Source organism: Pristiophorus japonicus, chromosome 9 (assembly GCF_044704955.1).
Source record: "Pristiophorus japonicus isolate sPriJap1 chromosome 9, sPriJap1.hap1, whole genome shotgun sequence".
Classification (NCBI taxonomy): Eukaryota; Metazoa; Chordata; class Chondrichthyes; family Pristiophoridae; genus Pristiophorus; species Pristiophorus japonicus.
This window is the reverse complement of record NC_091985.1, coordinates 53,662,996-53,681,861: the sequence shown is the minus strand read 5'-3', so window position 1 is coordinate 53,681,861 and position 18,866 is coordinate 53,662,996. Positions and strand designations below refer to the sequence as shown.

Below are 18,866 nucleotides of genomic sequence, written 5' to 3'. Positions count from 1 at the left end.
CTCTGGGGCAGAGAATTCCATAGATTTACAACCCTCTTGAGAGAAGAAATTTATCCTCATCTCAGAGTTTCCAGAAATAGCTCCTGTAGATCCCTTAAGGAGCCAGAGGCGAAGAAATTGAGGCCGGTGGTAACTTTGACAGCCACTGGCAAAGCGTGCCCATCAGGTACACTTGGCAACAGGTCTTCATCCAGGAGGCTGCAAATATCTGCAAGCACCTGACGTGATAGCCTGAGGTACTGATGTCCCGACATGTCCAGTGAGGTGATCGTGTGCCTATATACCCCATGTTGGGGGTGTCTCCTCCTGTGAGCTGCACCCCTGTGCTCATCCCCTCCTGTGGAGCAGCAGGTCAGCGAGGACACGACTGCTGCAGCTCCTGCTGGTGCTTGTTCTGCTGCTGGTGCTGCTATTGCTGCTGCTGCCTACCTTGGCCCTCATCTGAGGTTCAAGGTAAAGCTGCATAAGCAGCACCCATACTGAATTAATGCTTGACAGATAGAAAGTATAGATCAGACTCTCAAAAATCCAAGGTAGCAGAAATGATCTCCAAAGTTCTCAAAAGCACACTCTGAGCAAGTTCTGTGAGCACTTAGGCAAGGAAGCGGGTGTGCGGACTGAGTACTTTATAGGATTGTTTGCCTCTCATTTGGTCAGCCCCCTCAATTCACACTGTCCTTGCTTCCACTGATGAGTTCTGGGAAGCCCGGAATACCTGTGCACTCAGAGTTAGAGCTCAAATCTGCAGTTAAAACAGCTCCTAATTGCCTCTTAACATCTTTTAATTGCCAACCCACCTCTCCCATGGGGGTTTCTCTACAGCCGAACACGCTCCAGTTAAATGTGGAAGTTGGCGGATTGGAGCCGGCTTCTTGATCTGTTGTCAATTTCAGCGCATTTAACCACCCACCCACTCCCAAAACCACTTGCTCATTGCTGTTAAAATTACCCCCCAATGCGTCCGTGTTTGTGAAAAGTTGCTGCTGACAAGTTGCTCGCGTCAGGCAGTGGGGAATGCAGATCTCGGTGGAAAATGAGGAAAAATACGGCAATTAATGAACTATTGATTTGATAGTAAATTGTTTTGATGATTTATAAGTTTTTCACAATATGAAAGGCAGAAGTTACAGTTGCATTCATTCTATCACTGCATCAGGAAAAAGTGCATGAAATTACGACGTTTGTTTATTTTTAAAATACCGTTAACTGATAGGGTACTGAAGTTGCATGTTCAGCCATGAACTCATTGAATGGCGGTGCAGGCTCGAAGGGCCGAATAGCCTACTCCTGCACCTATTTTCTATGTTTCTATCGAAGTGTGACATCTGAAGGATGCTCTCAAAATTTCTATAGATAATTGAATATATATTGATATATAAAGATAAATATAGATGCATTTAAGGGGAAGCTATATAAGTACATGAGGGAGAAAGGAATAGAAGGATGTGCTGATGGGGTTAAATAAAGTAGGGTGGGAGGAGACACGTGGAGCACAGACTAGTTGGGCCGAATGGCCTGTTTCAGTGCAGTAAATTCTATGTAATATGCCTGAATAACATTATAAAGGACCTGAGAATTTGATTGTGAGTGCTTCAGTGTTTTCACACTGGTAGTATTTTGCATTATTCTGCAAACATGCTGAGCTAAATCAGCTTAGCACATTTAGCAAGGTACAAAAGCAGCCATTCGTCACACAAACTGCAATCTGTGTTCTCTTCATGTCATGGACGTCCGGTTGCTTATTGCTGATAGAGCTATATTTTGGCAATCAGTGGCATTCACTTGAGGTGACTTTTAAAGATTCATTACATGGCATGTTTCTGATGTTCTGGGGAGATGCAGAACAGATTCAAGGCATTTCCTCCACAAAGAGTGCTGTAAAATCAGAGAATTAATCGCTACAATGTCCTCTTGTGTGTTTCCTGGTGGCTGGCTTAAGAGTAACATTATGAACCTTAGTGCAGGTGCATGCTTATTCCCTGAGAAAATTATATGTATCGCTAGGAAATCTACAGATAAAAAAACAGAAATATATCTATATAAAACATTGCATTTAGCTTCACTTTGCCCACTGCATAGCACTGTCCTTCGTCTTACACTTTATATGCAAATTGCTTGCAGCTGATTAGGTCACAACTTAAGTCATGAACAGCAAAAAATCACAACCATACTGATAGAATATGCATATCAATATTCAACAATCTGGAATGAAAACTCTCCATCAGCAATTATTTTTTTTAAACTTACAATTAGTAAAAGCCAATAAGCAACAGAGACCATAATGAGGATAAAAGAAGCCAATTGAATCACTCCAAATATTTTTTGAAAATCCTTTTGCTTTCTTCACTAAGCTCAATATTTACGACTGGAATAAGGCTTGTAACATAATAGAAATAACATTACTAGAAAATGATTAAAGTTATCGCTCTGGTATTTTATGTATTTGACATGCCTGTTTTCTATCTGAGGCATTTGCCTAAATGGCTGAGTCTTGACCATCCAGTTCCATGGAGCCAACACTGTTAGCTGAGAAGACTGAAGCTAGCAGGCTTTAGTTCCGTGCTTGCACTAGTGTAAATAACCTCAGAAATCTTTGATTTACAGCAATATTTGCCATTCACAGCATATCACTGGATTTTTTGGGGGGAATAAAACTTCAAAAATAAGGTAAAGTATATACTCTTCAACTTTTTCCCGAGTCAATTTTCCTGGGAAGAAACCCAAAATATTTTGTACTATATTAAAGAATTATTTACAGCATGTTCCATGTAGGGCAAATGAAACTTTAAACTGTAAAATTCCAAACTGACTCTTTATATTTTGTAATAGATTCCAAATGGTTATAACAGTTGACTCAAAAGCAGCAATTGTTCATATAAAAAGTGGACAATAAAGAGCTGCTGCCCATGTTGCATGCAGAGATTTGTTTAAATAGCTGTTATTTATTTATCTACCTGTAGTGGGTAAGGGAAACTATTTATTAAATTCATTCATTCATTCATTCCAGGAAGATAGTAAAATCGCTTATTACATCTACACTGCAAAATAAAATTTATAATTTGATCATTAATGGAAATATTTAATATAATTGTTGGATGGGAGAGGTCAAAAAGTCCATGGAAATATAGTCAAGCCTATTTGAATAAATTATGTTTGTGTCTAACTTTTGTAGATTCCAAACTATCATTCCTTGTTAATGGACTTTTGTTTGTGAGCAAGTGACTAAACTTTCAAATCCCATTTGTGCAAGAAATCTGATTGCTGGTTCCTTATAATTCTATATTCAACGTTGACATTAGATGAGAAATTGGCAACTGAATGGTCCAAGATTGCGATACACCATGCCTTCAGTGTTGTTGTACTTAATTGTAATACAATGAAAATAATAAATGCTGAACTATATAGATAAAACAGTAAAGCACATAATAGAGGAATTGCTCAAATTGTACAATGCTCTGTTCATACCATAACGTGAGTATTGTTTCCAGTTCTGTTCACTGAGACATAACCAAGGCCATCAGGGCTTGGAGGCAGTTCAGCTATAAAGCTAATCCCTAGGATCAGAGGTCTGATATATGAAGGAGATTGAAGAAACTTGGCTTTTTTCAGCATTAAAAGAAAATTACTTGAAAGGTGACCTTATAGAGGAATTTGATATCTCATACCTATCTATCGTGGGACAGCACCACACAGGAGGAAAAGAAAAAAATGGCGGCAGTAAGCCACTCTCCTGCATTCTCATTCTGGTTCACGGCAGCTCTGGTGAAGGCATAGAAGAAAGTTGCCTCTCCACCTGTTCTGTTGCTTGCAGTTGATTTGTGGCTCGGGTTGGGAACGGAATAAATTGCATGTCAGACATGCATTATTGCAAAGATACATAATCTGAAAGTAATGAGCTAGAACAAGCAGAGAGAGAAATTGAAAAGTTTGAATTTCACTTATTGTAGAAAATTATTCATTTTAAGAAGTTACGAGGTTACAAAAATTACTAGATTACAGAAAAAATATGGAATACTTAATGGATCATTCTTGAGAGAATGCAATCAAAGTTATGCAAAGTTGTAGTTAGAAAAAAATTAAGGAAAAAGAACCTGGTGAAATTATACCAGAAAGTGCCTATATATGTGGTTTTGACAGTACAGGTGCAGCGTCAAGGATTCGGAACCCTCGGGACTGAGGCCGTTCCAGATTCCAGGCTTTTCCGAACTTTCAATCGTCTTTCTGACATCACGAATCCGGAAATACCCGAGCCCAGGTTCGGGTATTTGCGGATTTCGGAACGTCAGAAAGGAGGGAGTATGGGGTGGGAGGGGGGGGGGTGTCCCGCAGAGAGGTGCTATTCGGGTCGGCTCAGTCAATGAGGTCGTTGGGCGGGGCCCGCCGAGGATAAGGTGTTCGGACGGGTCCCGCCCCCAAGGAGCTATTCGGGCAGGCCCCGCCGTGGAGAAGGTGTTCGGGCAGGGCCCCATCGAGGAAGTGCTGTTCCGGGCGGGCCCCACCATGGAGAAGGTGTTCAGGCGGGCGGGCGGGCTCCCCGGTGGAGGTGGTGTTTGGGCAGAACCCCGCTGAGGAGCAGTTGTTTGGGCGGGGCCCTGCAGAGGAGAAGGTATTCGAGTCCACACCCAGTGGAGAAGGTGTTCGGGCAGAGCCCCTCATGGAGGTGGTGTTTGGGTGCCCCCCCCCCCCCCCAACCATCGAGGTGCTGTTCAGGCGGGCCCCGCCGTGGAGAAGGTGTTCTAGGCAGGCAGGCCCAGCCGTCGAGGAGCTGTTCGTGCGTGACCCACCGAGGAGAAGGTGTTTGGGCAGGCCGGCGAGGAGGCCCCGAGGTGAGGCGAGCGGCAGCGAGGCCGAGGTAAGACTGAGGGTCGGGCAGTGGCGGGACCCCAGGGTTGGCGGGCCCGGATTCTGGAACATTTTATGGTTTCCGGGCGATGCTGCCACCGATCGGTCTGGAATCCGGATTCCAGAACATTCTGGATTCCGGAACTCCGGATTTTCTTAGTTACACCTGTATTCATTAACGAAGAATTTTAACCACAAACTTTCTTTATGATTATCTTAATATGTTTTATTGTTTGCAGCATATTCAAATGTTCAAAAACTTTGGTCATTCTTAATTGTTTGTATGAGAGTGTCCTAAAATTGAAAGCAATAACTACAGTCTGCACAGAGCATCAAACGAAAGTGAACTTCAAGCTTTCGGGAAAACATTTAAAAGAAGATTAAAGAGTTCTATTTAAATAAAAAGATCCATACGCACGCTAGCTAAATGGTCATTAAAATCAGCAGTGATTAATTCCTCTTGATGGCGCAGCATGTAAAAGCACACAATGATTTGGAACTAAGCTATAAAGGTAAGGAAAGTCGCAGGTGCAATCCCTGGTCTGCTGATTATCTGATCTCAGCTGTGGCAATAGTGTGTCTGAATTTCCACGTGTGTTTTCCTGCTTGACCACCATAACTTCCGTGGAAAAGCCTTGAAATATCCGAGAAAACAATTTAAATGCTGGAGAACTGTGGAAATTCACCCCCAGTGGGATACTGCTTTATGGTCTCAGTGTTTGTGGATAATTGAGAGGAAAGATCAACCAAGGTTCCTGTTTCTGTCTGCTAGCATTGAGTGTGCATAGAAATCAGACTTTACTATGATCAAATAGCCTACTATTAATCACTATGGCGGTACAATGGGCTCAATTTTCCCCAATGCTGTTTTTTTGGCATATTGCCAGAGTCGTGCCTGTTTTTTTTCTGACCCCAACTACTCCAAAAAAAAATACCGTTTCCCCATTTATTTTTTGAAATTGGCGGCGTGCGGCCTGTCCGGTAGCTTTGGAGGGCGGAGCCTAATGTCTGCGCGGAAAAACCAAGGCCACTCTCCCCCCACCCCCCGCGCGCATGCGAGAAAAAAAAGGGCTGTTTTTGACGTGATTCCAAGCTCCGGGTCTGCATTCGGCCATTTTTAAAGAGCCAGTTGTCTGTGAGAACTTTAATTCTCATTGGAAACATCAGAGCTGCAATACAAGATGCAATGCGGCGCAAGGACCAAGAATTTCTTACAGGATGAAGTGGAGGCACTAGTTACTGTGATTGAGACCAGATGGCAGGAGCTGGACACCAGCAGTGGTCACATAAAAGTTCCACCAAAAAAAATGAAGAAGTGCTGGAACCAACTTGCAGAAGATTACTGTGCAGTGGTGCCCACCCCGAGGTCTGGAGGCCAGTGCAAAAAGAAGTAGCAGGACCTTGGTTAAATAGTTGGTGTAAGTAATATTTTCATTTATTCAATGGAATTGCAATTGTAAATGTGATCATCTGTATGTCTCACCCAGCAGAAAGACACCCTTCAAAAAAAAAATTATATTAACATCTTTGTAGAGGAAGGTGGCACGCAACAAAAGTGAAATAACTCGAACAGGAGGAGGCCTGGCAAATCTGCACCCAGTGACACCCTTGGAAGAGAGGGTCACTGCTTTGATGGGTCCTGCCTGGAGAAAAGCAACCACCACTGCACAAGCTGGGCCTACACTCGAGAGAGAGAGAGAGAGAGAGAGAGGGTAAGTACTGCAAATTCCACAGTCTGGCTTTGCTAAATATTAAGTACTGCGTGGGCTAGCCATGCTTCGGTTCATGGGGCTGTCTCCGTCAGCTACGCTTCGGTTGATGCAATGTGCTATTATTCATCGTGGTCCTTCAAATGAGCCTGTTGCCTGTGCTGAGTGAGCCTACTCATGCCATCCTGCCCCTTTCACTGCTGCTAACCATTTGTCTGTTCTGTTATATTTTGCAGAACTTGAGGCCAACCCTGACGATTAAGCAGAAGATTCAGATGCGAACGAGCCTGATTGGGGGAAAATCTTCTTCCAATCCCAACTTCCAGACCAAGAGCATGGGGGGAGGGGATGAATGAAAGCCCCCATGGTTATACTCACTTTGGAGGAGGTGAAGGTGCCTCCCATTGAGGTGGCAGTCCCTTTCTTGAGTAGTACGAATGTTGGGACTTTACATGGTTTCCCACCGTTCGAGGCTGGGGGTTCCACTGGGGTGCAGTGAGACCCACCCAGCGCCCCACCGTCCGAGGCTGCGGGTCCCAGTGGGATGCAGCGAGCCACACCCAGGGTGAGGAGGGGAAGAAGAGTTCGACAGCATTCTCCTGAGGTGCAGGATCTAACAGATGTGGTACACATGATGTCAATGAGTGCGGAGAGCATTGACCTTATGTGATCACTCCTGGACACCATCAGTGGGGTGGGTGATGAGGTATCGGGACTGTTGGGAGAAGTAACAACACTCTCACGAGAAATGGGAACACTGTCTAGGACCATGAGGGAGGGAAAGTCGCAGGTAGCTGATGCGCTGTCGGTGAATATGAGGGAGGGAATGTTGCCAGTAGTCGAGACACTGTCAGGGCACATGAGGGAGGGAATGTTGCAGGTAGTTGAAACACTGTTAGTGAATATGAGGAAAGGAATGTCAGAGTTAGCTGCTGCAATAAGGGAACACGCCCAGACTCCGTGCCCATTGTCAGAATCAACTGCCACTCCCACTCCAATCACCAGACCAGCCTCTGAAGAGGCCCAAACCAGGCCTTCCACATTACCTGCTGCCCCACCCCACCTCCCCATCAAGAAGTGTGCATTACCAGAGATGTTCGAAAGAATAAGCTTGGTGCCTACCTGAGAAATGCTGTGCCATTGCCTGCGGGCAGGGGTGGAGTCAACAAGACAAAGCGCAGCGGGTGGTCTTAGAATGAGGTGGAGGAGAGATGGGTTAGGCCTTTCTTTGCTGCTGCTGTTAATCTTACCTAGAAACAAAGAAAGTAGGTGCAGGAGTAGGCCATTCGGCTCTTCGAGCCTGCACCACCATTCAATTAGATCATGGCTGATCATCACTTCAGTACCCCTTCCTGCTTTTTCTCCATACCCCTTGATCCCTTATAGTCGTAAGGGCCACATCTAAATCCCTCTTAAATATATCCAACGAACAGGCATCAACAACTTTCTGCGGCAGAGAATTCCACAGGTTAACAACTCTCTGAGTGAAGAAGTTTCTCCTCATCTCGGTCCTAAATGGCTTATCCTTTATCCTTAGACTGTGTCCCCTGGTTCTGGACTTCCCCAACATTGGGAGCATTCTTCCTGCATCTAACCTGTCCAATCCCATCAGAATTTTATATGTTTCTATGAGATCCCCTCTCATTCGTCTAAACTCCAATGAATACCGGCCCAGTCGATCCAGTATCTCCTCATATGTCAGTCCTGCCATCCCGGGAATCAGTCTGGTGAACCTTCGCTGCACTCCCTCAATAGCAAGAATGTCCTTCCTCAGATTAGGAGACCTAAACTGAACACAATATTCCAGGTGAGGCCTCACCAAGGCCCTGTACAACTGCAGTAAGACCTCCCTGCTCCTATATTCAAATCACTTAGCTATGAAGGCCAACATGCCATTTGCCCTCTTCACCGCCTGCTGTACCTGCATGCCAACTTTCAACGATTGATGTACCATGCCACCCAGGTCTCATTGCACCTCCCCTTTTCCTAATCTGCTGCCATTCAGATAATATTCTGCCTTTGTGTTTTTGCCACCAAACTGGATAACGTCACATTTATCCACATTATACTGCATCTGCCATGCATTTGCCCACTCATCTAACCTGTCCAAATCACCCTGCAGCCTCTTAGAGTCCTCCTCACACCGACACCCAGCTTAGTGTCATCTGCAAATTTGGAGATATTACACTCCATTCCTTCATCTAAATCATTGATGTATATTGTAAATAGCTGGGGTCGCAGCACTGAGCCCTGCCGCACACCCCACTAGTCACTGCCTACCATTCTGAAAAGGACCCGTTTATCCCGACTCTGCTTCCTGTCTGCCAATCAATTCTCTGTCCATGTCAATACATTACCCCCAATACCATGTGCTTTAATTTTGCACACCAATCTCTTGTGCGGGACCTTGTCAAAAGCCTTTTGAAAGTCCAAATGCACCACATCCACTGGTTCTCCCTTGTCCAGTCGACTAGTTACATCCTCAAAAAATTCCAGAAGATTTGTCAAGCATGATTTCCCTTTCATAAATCCATGCTGATTTGGTCCGATCCTGTCACTGCTTTCCAAATGCGCTGCTATTTCATCTTTAATAATTGATTCCAACATTTTCCCCACCACTGATGTCAGGCTAACCGGTCTATAATTCCCCGTTTTCTCTCACCCTCCTTAAAAAGTGGTGTTACATTAGCTACCCTCCAGTCCATAGGAACTGATCCAGAGTCAATAGACTGCTGGAAAATGAGCATCCACTATTTCTATGGCCACTTCCTTAAGTACTCTGGGATGCAGACTATCAGGCCCCGGGGATTTATCGGCCTTCAATCCCATCAATTTCCCTAACACAATTTCCTGACTAATAAGGATTTCCTTCAGTTCCTCCTTCTCACTATACCCTCTGTCCCCGAGTATTTCCGGATGGTTATTTGTGTCTTCCTTCGTGAAGACAGAACCAAAGTATTTGTTCAATTGGTCTGCCATTTCTTTGTTCCCCATTACAAATTCACCTGATTCTGACTGCAAGGGACCTACGCTTGTCTTCACTTATATTTTTCTCTTCGCATATCTATAGAAGCTTTTGCAGTCAGTTTTTATGTTCCCAGCAAGCTTCCTCTCATACTCTATTTTTCCCCTCCTAATTAAACCCTTTGTCCAACTCTGCTGCATTCTAAATTTCTCCCAGTCTCAGGTTTGCTGCTTTTTTTGGCCAATTTATATGCCTTTTCCTTGGATTTAACACTATCCTTAATTTCCCTTGCTAGTCACGGTTGAGCTACCTTTCCCGTTTTATTTTTACTCCAGATCGGGATGTAAATTGTTGAAGTTCATCATCCATGTCATCCTTAAATGTTTGCCATTGCCTATCCACCGTCAACCCTTTAAGTATCATTCGCCAGTCTATTCTAGCCAATTCACGTCTCATACCATCGAAGTTACCTTTCCCTAAGTTCAGGACCCTGGACTCTGAATTAACTGTGTCACTCTCCATCTTAATAAAAAATTCTACCATATTATGGTCACTCTTTCCCAAGGGGCCTCGCGCAACCCTACTGTTGTAACTGTTCTCAAATTCAAAGTTTTTTGTAAGTTATTTAAATTTACAAGTTTGAAAGTTTTTAATGATCTTAACTGAAAACTTTAAAGTTTGATACAAGAATATTTTATTAAAGTTAAGTACAAACAAATGTTTTTGAATAAAATATATTTTAAATTATAACTGAATCATTTCCATTATTTGTTGCATTATTAACACAACCTTTTGAAGTAAACTAGAATCATTTCCATTATTCATTCCATTAACACAACACAACATTACGGAACAGGTCCAAAAAGTGAACATTGGTCCATTTGGAATAGATGCCGCTGAGCCTTCAGGAAATAAAGTGGAACGACGGCCCGCCCTCCTCCGCCGTCGTGCTCCGAGTTCAGGTAGCTGCATAGCTTCCTCGTCCTCCTCCTGGTCATCTGCATCTTCCTCATCCTCATCAGCCACTCTCACCTCAGGTTGGTCTTCTACTACCAGATGCTGCTGCCCCATGATGGCCAAGTTATGCAGCATGCAGCACACAACAGGGAACTGACCGGCAATCTCAAGTAGCCTCCGGAATGGTCCAGGCATCGGAAACGCTGTTTCAAGATGCCAGTGGTCCTCTCTATTATGCTGCGCGTCACAATCTGCGACATGTTGTATTCCCGGTCAGCTTCCGTCTGGGTTATACGTAGTGGCGTCATGAGCGAGGTGACAAGGCCGTACCCTTTGTCTCCCAGTAGCCAGCTCTGCCCTCTGGCTGCTGCTGAAACATGGCAGATATAGCGCTCTCGCATAGGATGAATGCATCATGGGTGCTCCCAGAGTATCTTGCATCAACTGACATGATGCGATGCATGTCGTCACACACGGGTTGCACATTAACGGAGTGGAAGCCTTTTCTGTTCTTGTACATCTCGGAAAACTCCACAGGTGCTCGCAAGGCTATGTGCTACAATCAGTGCGGCCCTGTACCTTTGGGAAGCCAGCAATCCTGGAGAAGACCACAGCTCTTTCATGCGTTGCCTGGACGATCATGGGGAACTTCATGTAGTCATTCCTCCGGGCATGTAGTGCAGCAGTCACCTGCCAAATGCAGATATGTGTTGCGTTGCATGTTGAGAAATGGAGCACACATCCCCAGTTGTGGCCTGGAATGATCCAGATGCGTAGAATGAAAGTGCAGCTGTAACCTTGACTTCAACTGACAAAGCAGTCCTCCTGACGCTTCTGGGTTGCTGGTCTGCTTTTAATAACTCTCAGATCTCAGTTACAACTTCTTTGCGGAAACACAATCTGCATCACCCAGGTGCAGGTATGAATGCCTGTCTCGATTATACACCCGACGTAGGGAAGGCCTCCTGCCCATTATACTATGTGCTCTGAGGTTTCTCATGCGATGACGTTGAATTAATTGTCTCCTCTGCAGCATCATCATGCAGAAAGCTTGCACGAGGTATAGCATTGTCAATCTTGCACCCATGATTAAATTGTACCTTTGCATGAAACTCAAAATGGCAGGCAGGACAAGCTTCTTTGTTGTCCCTCTCCCCAAACTTGACGTCCTACCACACCCTGGTCTGAGCATGTGCAATGGGCTTGATTAGTTCGGGAAACTCGTCCCCCACTGCTTCTCATTCTTTCATTTCGACTTCAACTCCCCCCACCCCCACCCCTCTCCCCTGCTGCCCCCAGCCCTCTGGTCTTCTTTTGATGCATAGTGTAAGGGTTATCATCCCTTCAATTCAGATTCTACGCCTCCCCACCCATCCCGGGCTTCTTTTCAAGCCGAGCCCCTGTGTCCGGGCGAGGGACCGATTCTGCCGGCTGACGCTCCGACCCTCGAGCCCGGTTTGGAATGTTCGGCTGTGACGTGGCACTTAAAAAAAAATTCAAACTTAAAGAATTGCATGAAAATTCCATTTTCTGCATTTTCAGTTGGAAAAAATTAAGCTTGATGATGCATAGTTGTGTGTTCTTGACTCCCTCCAAAACTTTGCCAACAAACAATGGCGTCTTTCTGCACCGATTTTTTGATATGCGCTGGTTTTTCTTAAGTGCCCAGAAGGTTTTTTGGGAGTGGTCACATTTGCTGTCCTTGGAGAATTGTAAGTTGGCCAAACTTGCTTAATTATGAAAGACTGGAGCAGACATCATGCAAAAATTATGATGCAAAAAAACCGAACCTAAAAAAATCATAATTAACTGAGTTACACTGGCGCATAACCTTTCGGGAAACTTGGATTTTTCAATTTAGGCCAACAAAACGGTGCAAATCACTGGGGAAAATTGATCCCAAGGAATGGTAACGATATCTGTGGAAATATACTGTAGGATGAGTCATGGCTTTCAGTTGAGGAGGGCAGAAAGTTGAGGAAGGAAAAAAATGTATGCTCGCCGTTCTGATTTTTAAACAAAAGCCACAGCTACCAGGAAAAATACTTTACAGGTATTTTGTTATGAAAAGCAGGCAAACTTTTGATTAAAAACAAAAAGTGATTGAAAGAAAACTGTGTACTAAACAAAGAAACCAGAGTTCAAGAAACCACATGAACATCAAAAGAAAAAACATGAAATGAGATGTTCTTTTATCAGTTGCCTGAGGTATAAACATGTGTTTTTGTTATAAAAACCTGTAATTTTAGAGGGATTTTCTAAATCGACAGGTGAATAAATAACTTCAAAAAACTGTATTTTAATTGGTGCACTTCTATGTTCAGTATCCTTTCATTTCGATATAAATTGAAAATGAGATTACAGAAGAAAATCAATGCAATTTTGCTTTGTCTCTTTTTCCCACTGTATATAAATAACTATATGGACTATGTACATTGTCACAGTTTTGCTTCTTTTCTATATAGTAAATCATGGTATAGTTATTTGCTTATTTATAACTTTTTATCAGCTTCCTTAACTATAACAGGATTTTACTGTTGTGAATGTTTGTCTCGATCTGTTTACAACCTAAGAAAGCACGAATCCAAAAAGGCTGTTTAGCCCACGGGTCATCCCTTTGGACTTGAATTAACATTTTGGTCCTAGAGTTCCTCTCTCATTCCTGAACAACACCAATTTCATAAGAGTGCCACCAAAAATGAGCACTGCTTGGTTGTATGGGAGGAAATAAGGTGAAAAGGTGGTGAATGCCCCCTCCTGTCTTATTTACATTCCAACCTGGAATTGTGCCTAATGCAGGCACATGCTGTGTTGTGCCCATTTGGGAAAGTCCTTGAAATGTCAGGACAATGTAATGTGGGCGGAAACTTTATGTAAAGGGTCGGCCCCCAACCCCATTCTCTGAGAAATGAGCATTCCTCAGGCACTACAGAGAGATAATATTGAAGCTTCTCCGTTCACCTTGCTTCAGTGCTAAGTCTGTATCTTTACTCTATTGAACTTTTCACATCTACCGTGATTTAATTTGTGTGCTTTCTACCTTACTGCACTCTAAGTCACTTTCATGCCATGGTTATCTTTTTCTGATGAGAACAAGCTGAGCTTCTTGAGTGCTACTTTTTACTTTAAATGATCCAAGTAATTGTTGATCTTCTTTAGACTTTGCTTAACGATTCTGTATTTTGAGTTGTGGCATCCAAGAAGACCTGAATAGCAGGCCCTGGATCTGTGCACTCTCAACTGAATTGGGGAAGAGAAACACCTGGGAAATGGAGAGTCTATTTTATAAAACATATAACAAATTATGTCCATGCTAGCATTCATATTGCCATGTAAAGTATTACTATGTTAAACTTAAATCTTAAATAATTGTTTCTGCTTTGGTCTTGCCTGGTCTCCAGTTTCAGGGTTTCTCCTTTTTTTTAGAAAACCTTTAAGAACAGATTTTAGCACTTAAATTAACTTCACCAAGAGCTACAAAATGGGGGAAAAGTCAATTTTCTTTCAGCCCTTCATCATGCATCCAGGCAACTAGCCATTTTGTAGCCATCTTGAGTCTCAGAGCCTTCCTGAAAGGGAACTTACTTTCACTGCCTGCAAGGGGATGTGCTAAACACAAGAAAAACAAGTGACCTGGTAAATGTCAGTCTAGTAGGACAGTTGAGGAGGTGGGCTTGAGTAGACGTCTGAGCAAGGGAGGAATCTCCAGTTGGGCTGAGAGGCTCATGGTTACAGAGCAGGAAACTGGGCATTGGATCAAGGATTATGTGGTTCAATAGAATAATTTTTTGGAAGAATAATGGAGTTACATGGATCACGTAATTCCCACACACTTCATTTGGATCACTGCACGGTGACACTGATGAACGAACCAATCAGATGGCTAGAAGAAAACCCAAATGAAGAAGTTTAAATAATATAGATTCATCATCATCATAGGCAGTCCCTCGAAATCGAGGAAGACTTGCTTCCACTCCAAAAATGAATTCTTAGGTGACTGAAGAGTCCAATACGGGAATTACAGTCTCTGTCACAGGTGGGACAGACAGTGGTTGAGGAAAGGGTGGGTGGGGGAGTCTGGTTTGCCGCCACCTCCTTCCACTGTCTGCGCTTGGTTTCTGCATGCTCTCGATAATATAGATATCTATTCATAATAGACCTTTAAGGCCCTTAGAAAAAATAGCAGGATATTTACAGTGGATATTAATTATGAGCTGTTAATCTATTCAGGTGAACAGTACCAGGGTATTTGACAATAATCCTTAATTTTCATGTGTTGCTGTGCATGAGCTGCAAAATTGTACACTTCTGAGTTTTTACTTTTATGCTGTAACTTTGAGGAAGTACTTCAGAGAACAGGCTTGCTTAGAAATAAAGGATTGTGAAATGTTGAGTTGTAACAAACTGCATTTTGCAGTTGTATAGGAGTGGACATCATTATAATTTTATTTGAAGAACAGTCCTCTGTCAGTTATTTTATATTGTAAACCTTGAATGATTTTAAGATTTTTTCACATACATTCTAAACAATGATTGATCTTTGGTTTCAGCATGATGTGTCCCAGACGTTACTTAAAGCTACCTTGGACAGTGTGGTTGAAGAATGTGTCAGCTTTGTGGGAGTGGATATCAACATCATCTCGGAAACCCTTATGAGGTAGGTGGATTATTTTCCTATGCAGTAATTACATGGCAATGGATCAGAGGGTCTCTGTTTAGTCTGTCTCTTAACTTAATCTCAGCTGGTGCATTGTGGTCTTGTTTTAGATTGTCAGCTGTATGGGAATGGCAAGTTTAGGCAGTATTTTACCTGCACAGTATTAAAAGTCTTCCTTTGATAAAATTGGGATGAAGGACATTAAACATAATGCTGTCAAGTTATGAATTACAGACCTAGTTAAACACAGTCTCTTTGAACTAATACAGTATACATGAGTATATGTATTTTTTTTATGTTTATATTTTGGGTCAGTGAAGTAAGTTACTGCAATAAAAACGTGCAATAGGATTTCTGTGGTGAAACCATTTAAGTATAAAGTAGATATGTATACATGAAAAAACATTTCCGGTTTTCCTTTCCTACAATCTCCTCTGTTCACTGTGTCTGTTTAGTAGTTAGGAGGCTTGTATAGGTTGCCACACATCTCTGCTTGTAAAGCTTTATTTTCTCTATATATGATGTTTGAACTCATGAATAAGTGACCTTCCTGTGCACGTGCTGTCTATGGATAATTTTTGTTAATTCCATGTTTAACATTTTTGCTATTATAAGCAGTATTATTATCCATATTTGGCCATTGCCTGACATAGAACTTAATGTAAAAAAACTCATTTTTTCCCCTCTGTTTTTGAAGTTGCAAATCCAGAAACTATTGGAGAACTGCAATTACTGGTTAGAATGTCTTATTCTAGCAGCACAAGTAGAAATTTTACTATTTGAATTGGTAGGCAGTTGGGTAACCTACACCGTAGTCTAACTTGGAGGTTCATCCTTCAGGTCATCATATATGTACTACCCTGTATTTGATCTTCCATGGCAGTACTTACAGAACAAGTCACTGCAACTGCTTGCCTCCAATCCAGTCCATTCTGTTTCACTCTTTGGGGGTGAAATTGATCAATGCCAATAGCACAAATGGGCTGATAGCAATCGCTTTAAATCACGCCCAATTTTCTTTTTACTTTACTTATTTTGAAATTGACTATAGGTCATTCTGGAGCAGATGGCATATCTCTATCACAGCCTCTCCAGTGGTGTAGGCCCAAGTAACATTATGAGGGGTCTATAAATATAGGTCTGGGGTATTAATGAGTGGGCACACAATTCCTGAGGTGTCATCACATCTGCATGTGATGCTTCTTCATAAAATTGTCCTTCTTGATGGAGAAAGAAATTGTGAAAAATATGCACAGGCAATGCTCCCTTGCCAGAAGTGTGACTTTGTAAAATCAGTTCTTCCAATTGTTTGTGGCAAGGTTTTTGACACTTGAAGTTTCTTTTGGATTATGAGATTTCCTTTCTATTTGTTATTGAGAGAAAAAGAAGGAAGAGTGACAGAGCATATAGGCAGCTGAGATTGCACCAGAGGCAGATTGTCCATGCCTACCATTAGCCTAGAATCCAGGTACGGAGGCAGAAGTCCACTTGTCTGGGTTTGTAAGATGAACTCTATCTTCATAGACTGCGAATTAGAAGGGAGTGTGTGGCACAGTTGTGCCAAAAGATGGGATCTGACCTGCAGCCAAACTCTGCTATAGGCATGGCACTGCCAGTAGCTGTCGAGATCAACTCAGCCCTCAACGTTTATGCTTTAGGCTGTTTCAACAAGGGACTTGGTCAAATTGAAGTGCATAGATGTGTCAAGCAGATTACTGATGCCTGTTTGTCAGAGTAAGCAACTTTGTCACATTCCAAATGAACACCTAGCATCAACATGAGGGGGGATTATACTTTTTTTTAAATGGGAGAACTCCCCAAGTTCAGAGCATGATTGTTGCGATCACATGGCCCTATGTTCTCCTGCACTTAATAACTGCATTCATGAACCATAAGGACTGGCATTTTGTCGAGACACCGCTCTTCTGTGACCACCAGCAAAATATCATGCCCCCATTATTTGGTACGCAAAGAAAATTGGGGGTTGGGTGTGAGGAGGCCAAGGATACCCACTTGGGGCCAGACTCGCGATGGCTGCAAATGGCTACTGTATATATGTATAATGAGGTGCATGTAACTACCAGAATCTTGGTACAACTCACCATAGACATGTTGAAACAGTGCTGCCAATGTCTTATCAGATCAGTGGGTGACCTACAATACAGCCTGGCCAAAGTCTCCAGGATTATCATCGTGCGGCATAAATCTGGAGCACCCAGAGGAATTGACCAAGAAATGCATCTAGGATGATCAGAAAATACTGCTGCTGAAGCTTCTTAGCAGACTGTTAGAGCTGTCTACCAGGCTCTCAGATGAAATCTTTACTTAAGTCCATCATTCATCCAATACATTAATATTTCTCTACACATTGCAGCCATAATTAATGCATATGCAGTTTGCAACAAATTGAGATTAAAGGTGTGTGTTAGGGTGAATCCTGATAAGGGGGTGAGTAAAGCAAGTGGTACAGGTGCTTAGTATGTGAGAGTAAAGACTATAATGTGCTGTGCACACCTTATATAGTAATGTCAAAAAAAGTTGTAATTACCGTACTGCCTTGACTACTCTGGTGAGGTCTTCAAACTTTTTTCCAACTCCCATCCAGGCCGCTGGGTATCGATTTATGCATTTATATACTCTGCCACCACCTGCTATGCACCTTTTGATATGTTGCTGATCAGTTTGCGCTCTGGGATAATAAATGTTGCCCCTCTCCTTAGCCTCACTTGCTGTGATAATACTTCTACTGAAGTATTGAACTAAGGGCCATGTGGTGCACCTCCATTCTTTTCCTCCATCAATAAATGTAAGATTAATTCAGCTCCACAATTTTTCTTGAACAAAAACAACTTCACTTTCAAGATGCTGCTATACAACTTCAGATCTTCCAGTACCACAGACAGTCTTGCATTACAACCAGTGAGCTCCCAATGGCTGTTTATGCCAGGAACTCACTTGTAACTTTGGGCTCAATTTTCCCCAATGCCGTTTTTTTGCATATTGCCAGAGTGACGCCCGTTTTTCTTGGCCCTAACTACTCCAAAAAAAACAGTAAGTTTCCCCATTCTATTTTTTGAAATTGACGCCGTGCAGTCTGTCCTGTAACTTTGGTGGGTGGAGCCTAATGTCTGCACCGACAAAACGATGCCTCCCCCCACCTTCTGTACATGCGCGGAAAAACATGACATGATTCCTATGGGTGCGCATAGTCAGTATAACTCCCGGTCTGCATTTGGCCATTTTTAAAGAACCAGTTGTGTGAGAGAACTTTAATTCTCATTGGAAAACTCGGAGCTGCAATACAAGATGCAACAGGCGCAAGGACCAAGAATTTCTTACAGGATGAAGTGGAGGCACTGGTTACTGTGATTGAGGGTAGATGGCAGGAGCTGAACACCAGCAGAGGTCACATAAAAATCCCATCAAAAGAAATGAAGAAATGCTGGAACCAACTTGCAGAAGATTACTTTGCAATGGTGACTACCCCGAGGTCTGGAGGCCAGTGTATAAGGAAATGGCAGGACCTTGGTCAAGTAGTTAGTGTAAGTAATATTTTCATTTATTCAATGGAATTGCAATTGTAAATGTGGCCATCTGTATATCCCACCCAGCAGAAAGACACCCTCTTTTTAAAAAAAAAAATTATATTATCATCTTTGCAAAGGAAGGTGGCACACAACAAAAGAGAGGGAACTCTAACAGGAGGAGGTCCGGCAAATCTGCACTCACTGACACC

At 42.9% G+C, this 18,866-nt stretch overlaps 1 protein-coding gene across 1 annotated transcript in view; it reads left to right on the top strand.

Annotated features, from left to right (window-relative positions):
* srbd1 (S1 RNA binding domain 1) overlaps positions 1-18,866 on the top strand; it is a 384,714-nt gene that overhangs the window by 292,140 nt on the left and 73,708 nt on the right. Inside the window, exon 18 of the mRNA XM_070889352.1 lies at positions 15,024-15,130. Coding sequence (XP_070745453.1) covers positions 15,024-15,130 — 107 coding nt within the window. The remainder of the gene's footprint in view (positions 1-15,023; positions 15,131-18,866) is intronic.